General features: G+C 45.5%; 1 protein-coding gene across 11 annotated transcripts in view; it reads left to right on the forward strand.

Annotated features, from left to right (window-relative positions):
- LRP8 (LDL receptor related protein 8) overlaps positions 1–6,081 on the forward strand; it is a 76,066-nt gene extending 69,985 nt beyond the window's left edge. For 8 of the 11 annotated variants that reach the window (XM_064589125.1, XM_045897661.3, XM_064589123.1 and 5 more), the window contains 3 exons: positions 894–1,066; positions 2,055–2,231; positions 4,550–6,081. In XM_064589125.1, coding sequence (XP_064445195.1) covers positions 894–1,066; positions 2,055–2,231; positions 4,550–4,588 — 389 coding nt within the window. In that variant the 3' untranslated portion in view covers positions 4,589–6,081. The remainder of the gene's footprint in view (positions 1–893; positions 1,067–2,054; positions 2,232–4,549) is intronic. The other 3 variants (XM_064589126.1, XM_045897660.3, XM_064589130.1) reach the window with 1 other exon arrangement.
- Positions 6,082–9,094: the final 3,013 nt, after the last annotated feature.

Raw genomic sequence — 9,094 nt, forward strand, 5'->3', positions numbered from 1 at the left:
TTTTCCAAGATTTTCTGAACATATGGAACTGATAATACTAACACTTTGGTTTCTCCCTCTCCCCTGTGTGTCTTCTTCCATTCCTGATCTGGTCTCACGCCAGAGCTAGGTCTCTGGAACAATAAACAGTAGCGGTGGTGACAGGTGTCCTGGCCTTGTTCCTGTCTTTAATGAGTATCAATGATCACAGTCTTACCAAAGTAAAAAAGTCCCTCTCGAGCAGCCTGGATAGCTGTCATCAGCCTCCACTTGAAAGCTCACGGTGATCCCCTACTATCTTGTGAAGCTGCTTGCCCCATTTTTGCCCAGCTGTGTTAGAGAATGTCCTCCTATACTCATTCATATGTTCATCAGTTGCACGTCAGAGCCGGTGTCTCCCTGCTGTGTCCCCTTCTAGAGATGCTCCTCTTCTTGCAGAGCCCCAGCCCACCATCCACCCTCCATCTGGGGAGAGAATGGTTTTCTCAGAGAATTCCAAGGAAGCTGCAGCGTTAGAACGAAGGTGTGGTGAAGAAATTCACTCATTCACTCAGTACACGTTACTGAGCGAGGCAGAGCGATGAAGACACAGTTCGTGCCCACAAAGAGCTCAGTCTGGTTGGGGGTACACACACATATAAAGTACAGTACCGTGGGCTGGGGCACACAGGAGGGAGCAGCTGACTGTTCCTCTAGAAGCAGAGGAGACTTTGCGTTTGAGCTGGGTCTTGAAAGATGGGCAGTTAATAAAGGAAGATACAGGAGCAGGGCTTCCAAGCAGCAGAAAAAGGACATGCAGAACCACCTGAGGAACAAGGGGCAGGAAAGTTGGAGAGGGGGCGAGAAATGCCCTGACATCTGAGCGATGGCCTAGAGCCTACTGGAAGTTCAGTGTGCTGTGTCCCTTTCTCCAGCGGTAATAGCCATGCTGTGCATGAGTGGCTACCTGATCTGGAGAAACTGGAAGCGGAAGAACACCAAAAGCATGAATTTCGACAACCCGGTGTACAGGAAAACAACGGAAGAAGAGGACGAAGATGAGCTCCACATAGGGAGGACTGCTCAGATTGGCCATGTCTATCCTGCAGTAAGTATCCCTTGCTGGAAGAATTCCTTCCTTCTTCCTTCCTTCCTTCCTTCCTTCCTTCCTTCCTTCCTTCCTTCCTTCCTTCCTTCCTTCCAACATTTATCAAGAACCTACCATGCACCAGACACCATTCTAGGCCCTGGGGACACAGAAATGCTGGGGCAGGTGGTTGGGGTGGAAATGTATCAGGACCACCTCGTAGCTAGAGGCTGTTCCTAGGGTAAAGAAACCAAACGTCTTTCTTTCTGCTGAGTACGTTTTCAGAACCTTTGGCCTAGAAGGGTAACTGTGGCCATGCGATTGAGATGTGTTCATTTCACACAAACTATGTGCTGGCTGCAAGCCCAGCGCTGTCCCGGATATGCACTGTGCGCAAGGAAGGAAGCAATGTACCCACTTCCGAGGAGCTGGGGGTGGTGAGAGTCACTTACTGTTGGACAGCTGTGTGCGAGTGCATTGGTGGAGCTCAGGAGTCTCTCTTCCAGGAAGCTTTCCCTGGTTTCTCTGTTCTTCCACAGCCTCTCTCCGTCCCAGCACCTGTCACACTGTAGTCAACTTGTCTTTTTGCTCATTGGTCTCCCCACTAGACCGTGAACTCCTTGAGGCCAGGATCATTGAATTCATCTGTTTCCCTGGGGCCCAGCACAGCATAGCGTACTGGGAGCCAGTACATATTTGCTGAGCAAACGCTGAGGGACCATCAACAAGGGAGCTGTTAATTCTGTTTGGGAAACCAGGCAGGGAATGTCTCCCAGAGGCTGTGATAGATGAACTGTATCCTTGAGAGGTTAATAGCAGTTTTTCAGCAAGAGAAGGAGGAAAATGGCATTCCAGAAAGAAGCAGGTGCAAAGGCTGAGGGATACAATAGGGCCTGGCTTGTTGGGGGAGCGAGGACCGCCAAGTGTGTGGAGCGGATGTCGTGGTTGTATAGCAGAGTCAGGGGGCTGAGTGTGACCTCCTAGGTCATCCAGTCCATCCCCCTGTCAGGCAATCAGCAGCTTTGATCACCCACTGTGGGCAGAGCCCTGTCTTGGGGAGACCAGAGAACTGGAAGACCCAGCCCCTGCCCTCAAGGAGCTTTTTGTCTTGCCGGGGGAACCAAGGTCACAGCCGCACCAACTCCCGAAGAACCCTCTTTCCGAGCTGCCTGTCGTCAAGTGCAAGGTAGGGCAGCGCCACTCCGAGTCTGAGGGGCTGGTGAGTGAGGGCGTGAGCCTAGGCAGGTGCGGCCCATCCTAGAAGGCGTTCTGGTCCTGGAAGGCTGCAAATTGTAAGCTGGGTGTTGGGGCAAAGAGGAAAGAGGAGTTCACTGTAGACCGAGGAAGTGGCCCGAGGAAGAAACGATCGCGTATGGGGCAGAGCAGACTGCCTTGCCGTGGAAGCACATTATTCATGAAGGGGAGGCATGGGAAATGAAGTTGAGCAAGTGAGGAGGGCTGGCAGATGGCCTTGAGACTTAACCTCGGCCAATCACACAAATAGGTGCTTGACCAAGTTTTACAAATTGGGGGTGGGGGGCAGTGGAAGAAGCGTTGAGCTTAGCCTGAGGAGGTGCCTCCCAGTTTCACTGCTCCGTAGCCTTGTGGCCTTAGTCACTTCTCTCTGCTCACTTCTATTTGTAAAGTAAGAATGATAACCCCCATTCTATCTGCTTCCTAAATTCATAGCGTTCAGGTGAGACAGCACGCGTGCGAGAGCTTTTGTGAGTTACAAAGCACTCTACACGCGTCAAGTGGCACTGTGTCCCAAGGAGCAAATAACGCCTCTGGAGGAGCCATTCCTGAGGCATCTAAGGCCCGAGGAATAAGCTCCTGCCGGCTGCAGAGAAATAGAGTAGGAAAGGGAGGAAATGGACATTTAGTGGGAACCTCCTGTGTGTCAGACACCGCTCGGTGTTTGATGTACATTTCCTTGTGTAGTCTTCACAGCAACTTTATAAAGTTGATATGATTAGCCCCATTTTGCAGATGAGGAAACTGAGACTAGAGAATTTGAGTAACTTGCCTAGGGTCACCACTAAGAAGTGGCAGAACCAGGACAAAAACTCCAGGCTGTATGTACACAAAAGTCCATGCTCTTTCCACTTACATCATGGGGTAAATAGCCTGGGAGCTCTGAGAATCAGTATCCTCAACAACCTGTTCTCCCCGCTGTCCTTTTCTCAGGGAGCTCTACCATCACTGCCTTTGGTCTAGAGATCTGTCCTGGAGAGAGAGGGAGGGTAACCGGACTAGAAGAAGAGAGTCTCATTGTCTCTATGTGTCTATGCTGGTAAAGCAAGGCCATGGCATTCACGCAAAACCACAAATAACCCAAAGATGATTTGAAAGGTAGTGGGGTCACTTTTTATTGTCTGTAGCCTGTCCACAGATGGGAAATGCTAGTCTGGTTCTATTTTATTATGCTGGCCAGGTTGATCTAGAATACTCTGGACCCCACGTGTGTTAAGCACTCTATAGAGATGCTCTTGTTTGGTTCCTCAACAACTCTATGTGGTAGGTCCTGTTCTTACTCCCATTTGACAGATGGTAAAACCAAGGCTCAGAGAGGTAAAGTGGTTAGCCCAAATTCACTTAGCTAGGAGGAAGATATTGAAACACTGGGGTCTGCCCAAAGGAGTGTACCCAGGAAATGGAAAAGTGGGAAACAGGATTACAACAGACCCAGTTGGGGAAAGCTAGATGTGTAGCCTGGAGGAGAAAACACTCAGAAGGAAAGGAAGGGAACTCAGACACTGTCTGCAGATTTCAAGGGTTGTCTGTATAGAACTCTCTTGAGTCTAAGAGAACCGGGGAACATCGGAATATTTAGAGAAAGAGATTTCTTGTCAGTAGAGGAAAGAGGTTAAGTCCACTGTCTACTCTGCCAATGGAATAGACCAGCTGAGGGGTTAATGGGCTCAGCCCACTAACGGTCAGCCATTTGTGACAGGGGAAGTCTAGCATCTAATGAATAAAAAGTAGGGTTGAGGGAAAGAGGAATTGAATTTAATTGACCTGTATTGCCTTCTGATTCTGTATAATCAGTTAAGAGGGTTGCAGCGGATCGCCTGCCTAATTGTGACTCACAAGCTAGAGACAAGTAGCTAATGGCCTGGTATTAAACATTTGCCAGAGCTAACCCACTAATGTTGAAAAAACCTAAAATCCTCTAAGGAAGGACTGAGAAATTTGAGATCTCCCCAGCACTCCTTGACAATGAGGCAGAAGAGAATGATGGAGAGAGCAACAGCTCTGGATTCACACAGGTCTGGGTTCAAATTTTAGTTCACCCACTTGCTATGTGATCCAGGACAAATGTTAAAGCTCATTGAGTCTCCGTTTCCTCATCTGTAAAATAAATATGACAAACCTGTCTCTTGGGCTAGTATGAAGATTATGGGAGCTAATGCCTATAAAGTCATAGAATGTCTGCTGCCTGGTGGGGACTCAGTAAATCGCTCCTGTGGGTCTAATGGTGATTTCTTTGCTCTCTCTCCCCAGCGAGTGGCATTAAGCCTTGAAGATGATGGACTGCCCTGAGGATGGGACCACTCCCTTCGTGCCTCATGGAATTCAGTCCCATGCACTACACTCTCTGGATGGTGTATGCCTGGATGAAGGGGTTTCTGTGTATGGGTGTGTGTGTGTGTGTGTGTGTGTGTGTGTGAGAGATTTCTTTTTAATTTATGTTGCGGAAAGGTAACCACAAAGTTATGATGAACTGCAAACATCCAAAGGATGTGAGAGTTTTTATATGTATAATGTTTTATACACTTTTTAACTGGTTGCACTACCCATGAGGATTTCATGGAATGGCTACTGCTGAGTGACTAACATGATGTACATAACCAAATGGGGCTGATGGTACAGTAGCTTACTCATCATTTTAAAACTATATTTACAGAGAGTATTTGGTTTGGGGGGAGCTTTTTTAGATTTTGCAGTTTTGGGTTTGATTTTTTTTTTTTTTTTTAGTATATAAAATGATTATGCTTTGTGGCTATCCATCAACATAAGTGAAAAAAAGGAGAAAACACTTCAACTCCCTCCCCCACTTAGATTATTTATTAACATATTTCAAAAAATAAGATTAGTCCTATAAATAATTTAGAGACACAAGAGTATTTATTTTTGGTATGATTGGCCCACCATGCAGACTCTGTGTGCGTTTACGTTTCTATGTGTATGTGTGTGAGAGAGACAGATCTGTAGAGAAGAGGCGCACCTGGGGCTGTTCGAATCCATACAGAGAAAAACATGGGGAAACAGTCCACGGAGGGTTATCTGTAGTTTTCAGAGAAGCCTTTGGAAATTTGGCTCAAAAAAATGGGTGCCGTGGTTTGTGTAAACACGTAGTGGAAGAGGCAGATCTTTTCCACCTCTGGCAACTCCTGGGATCCTAGTCCATCAGGCATAGCCTTTCAGTTCCCCTATGGCTGCTGGGACTCCCGCTCGGGCTTTCTCTTCTGTGGCTGGGGCCAGTGCCAGATTTCACATGGTGCCAGAAGTTCTTGTGAGCTCAGGCGAGAACACGCCCGAACCTCGGCTCCTTGTTTTAAAGTTCGGCATTTCAAGTAACTTCCTTTTCCTTCAGGATGCTTGGGTTGAATTCATTATGTTTCCTCTGAAGCACTCCTAGGGTGCCATCCTTACTCGTGGAGAGCTAAGTGGATACATTTCTAGAACAGCCCAAGTTTCCTGTAGAGACTGGCTCAGGCACTGAACCTCTGAGATAGGCAGGGGGTGAGGATAAGGACAGTGGAATAGGTTCTGTTATATCTCTATTTCTCCCTTTCCCTTTCCCTTCCTCTCTGCCATTTCCTGTAAGTGGGGGAAACAACATAGGCTTGCTACCATCATGTGTTCATTTAGATGAAAGTAGCTTTTGGCTGAAGTCAGAGAAAGTGGCCAAACTTGAAGTCCTACAAGGGGGAAATGGCATATACAACATTATCGTATATTGGATATATATGTTCACACAGGGATTTGGTTTACTACTTTGTAAATAAAAGGAAAAACTCTGGATATATGTATAGATTTTTTTTTCATTATGGACACTTTTGTTTTTCCTGGGCGTCGGGAGAGGTGGGAGAAGTGCTCTTTTCTCTTTGTGGGGTCTGCCATTGAAAACATACTCCTACCATCCCAGAAGGAATTCTGTCCCCACCAGCTCTCTCTTCCAAGATCTGATCTTTTCTTAACTCTGCTGTTCTGCCACTTCACTCCCACCAGACAGCCAGGGACAAGACATGTGAACAAATTGAACAAATTCTGACACCCCTCCCCTCAGCAGCCCCCAACTCAGTGAAGCTTGGATATCTCACCAGCTTGATACCCTTCGCATTTTCAGGCAGGCATTCGGGAGTTCTATAACCCTGCTCCTAGAACCTTTCTTCACGTCACTCATGATCTCCTCACTTCCGAGAAAAACAACTGTGTTCTGGAGCCTTGGCCCTATGCTCTGCATAAACAAGCAATTTCCTCACGATATGCATGTGTTGTAGTCCTGAAACATTCATTGAGAGGCAATTGACCTAAAGACCAATACCAAATAGGATTTTAAGAACAGGTGGCCAACTCCTATGGAGCTTAATCACTTACTACTATTCTTTCAAGAATGGAAAGTAAAATTATTTTTGACTGGAGAAAAATGACAAAAACATTGAGATTTACACGAAACAAGCAACTTTTTCTATGACCCGTCTCCAAAGAAATAGAATTCCCTGGGGAAATGAGAACGGTGACTAATGTGTAGTTTCTAAACTGTCAGTCAGATCCTGGCCTTCCCAGAAAAAAAACAAAACAAAAAAAATGGAGTCAGGATGGTTCAGCCTGAGATCTCAAAAGGATGATGAGACACAACTTTCTCAGAGACATCCATGTTTCCTGAATATGCTACAGCTGCAGTTTGGAAGAGGCGGCTACGGAAGCAAGCTACGGAAGACCAACTGCAGAGTCCTCACGTGTCCGATGGTAGTCAATAAGATGAAATCTGAGGAGGCCAGGTCCATCCTCCCTCTCTAGTCTTGGAGGCTTCTGAACCTCATTTTGAGGTATAATTGCATTTCTGTTGCCTTTTGCCCCTGTGCTGTCATATACCTACAGCCAATAACAGATCATAGAGTCATCGGACTGTAGAGCCAGAAGGAAACCTAGACATGAGGCCAGGAGGGTAGAAGATTTATCAGACATTTTTTTTCTCTGTTTAAAAGAAACTGGTCCCAGACCTTTTCTTTCCTTTCCTTCTCTAGGAGACTACTTTGGGCTGCCTGAACATTGTACCAAACCTGCTATCTACTGGCCTATCTTTCCAGTGGAATTATGAAGACGCTGGTAGAAATAGCCTCCCAGAAACAGAAAACTAAAATTTTATTTATTTACTCTTGATAGCCTGATTATTTATAAAATAGGTTGAGGTAACCTTTAACCTCAAGATGAGATCGGAATTAAATTTATGGCAATAAGTACTATGATCCTTCCAATTTTCTCTGTGATTGCAGTATATCCATTCACTGAAACCATTTGCCAGGTACCAACTAAGTGCCGGGCACTGCAGATGGACGGGTCACTCAAGTGTTTTCTGTCCTTACGGAGTTCACTAACAGTAGAGGAGGACCTGTGGAAACAAAAAAGGAATAGATTCTTTTCAGAGTACTCTTAAGGCACAAAGGAGAGAGAGGTCATTTCTACATAAGGAGATAATGAATGGGGTCAAGAAAGGCATTGTGGAAGTGACCTTATACTAAGTCTTGAAAACTAAGTCGGGGTGTCCGGGCTGCCCCAGGCAGAGGAGGACACGGAGACATGAAACAGCATGGGGACTGGAAGGAACTGCATGTAATTCATTGTAATGAGCAAAAGGTTCAAGGGGGACTTAGCAAGAAATGAGGCTGAATGGAAAGACAGGTTCAATGTAAGCACTTTATAGAATACTTATGTTTAATTTCTGATTCAATTATGCAAACATTTCTTAGTCATTTATTGTGTACGAGGCACCAAGGGCATCATGGAGAGTTCATCAGGATGCATCGCCAGCACTTTGCAGACATGACAGTCTTTAGCCTCCAGCTTTCCAGTGGCCAAAGGGAAATAGTGACTGCGTTTCATATGTTTGAGTTGACCCTTTTTTTGAATATAAGGGTAATGGGATTTTCACAGAAGCACTCCACGTTGTCAAGAGCCTCTGAGATTTTCTCAACACCGAGAAAACGAAATTTTGGAGATGGGTAGTCTGCAGAGGGAACCCCAAGCACTGTCTAGTCAGGTGCTGGTGGGAGTTGGGAGAGAGCACAGGAATGTGAGCCTCATTCCTCTCCCTAACTCCAGCCATACTATTTCACAGAATATTAATGAGTTAGGAATGAAAACATTCAGAGTAAATAACTTCCTTTCCCATCAATGCATGAAGATAGGAGTATCGGAGTCTTCTCACACTGTATCTTTAAGGTATTGGGGATTTTCAGGATACAGAGAACTTAGAGGTGGAGGAATTACAGCTTCAAATTTTCAGTTAATATAAGAAATCAGGAAGCTCTGTTCATTCAGGCTATGCACCATGTGCATAGTCAAGAATCAGCAGAAACCCTCTGCATTTGCAAACACTTTGTGCTATAAAAAGTAATTTTTAAAAAGCCACCTGTATATGTATATATATATTTAAAAACATGAAGGTTTTGATACTTTTTTACAAAAACTACAAGAGAAAACATACCTGTACGAACCACGTGTTTTAAAGTAGCATTTTGTACTCTACAGCTGTTGTTCATTTGGGGGTGAAGTACTGGTTTGCAGACTCCATCACATTGTACCCAAATGAATTTTCCTTGTTTGTCTTCCCCCCAACACCCTCAAATGACCATATTTGATGTAACAGGCATGTTAGGATGTTGGGTCACACTAACGGTTTCTGCTCTTTTTGTCTTGTCATTCCGAGTTTCATTAGCTTCTGTACTCAGTGCCCTTTGCAGTCTGGTTTTTGTTCCAGAAGCAGAGGGTGGCGTGCTGCATCTCACTAGCTATACTGACATCATCTTGGTGAACGAAAAA

The sequence above is a fragment of the Mirounga angustirostris genome, unplaced genomic scaffold (genome assembly GCF_029215605.1).
Source record: "Mirounga angustirostris isolate CCGP_5_RB_7025 unplaced genomic scaffold, mMirAng1.0.hap1 SCAF_4, whole genome shotgun sequence".
Classification (NCBI taxonomy): Eukaryota; Metazoa; Chordata; class Mammalia; order Carnivora; family Phocidae; genus Mirounga; species Mirounga angustirostris.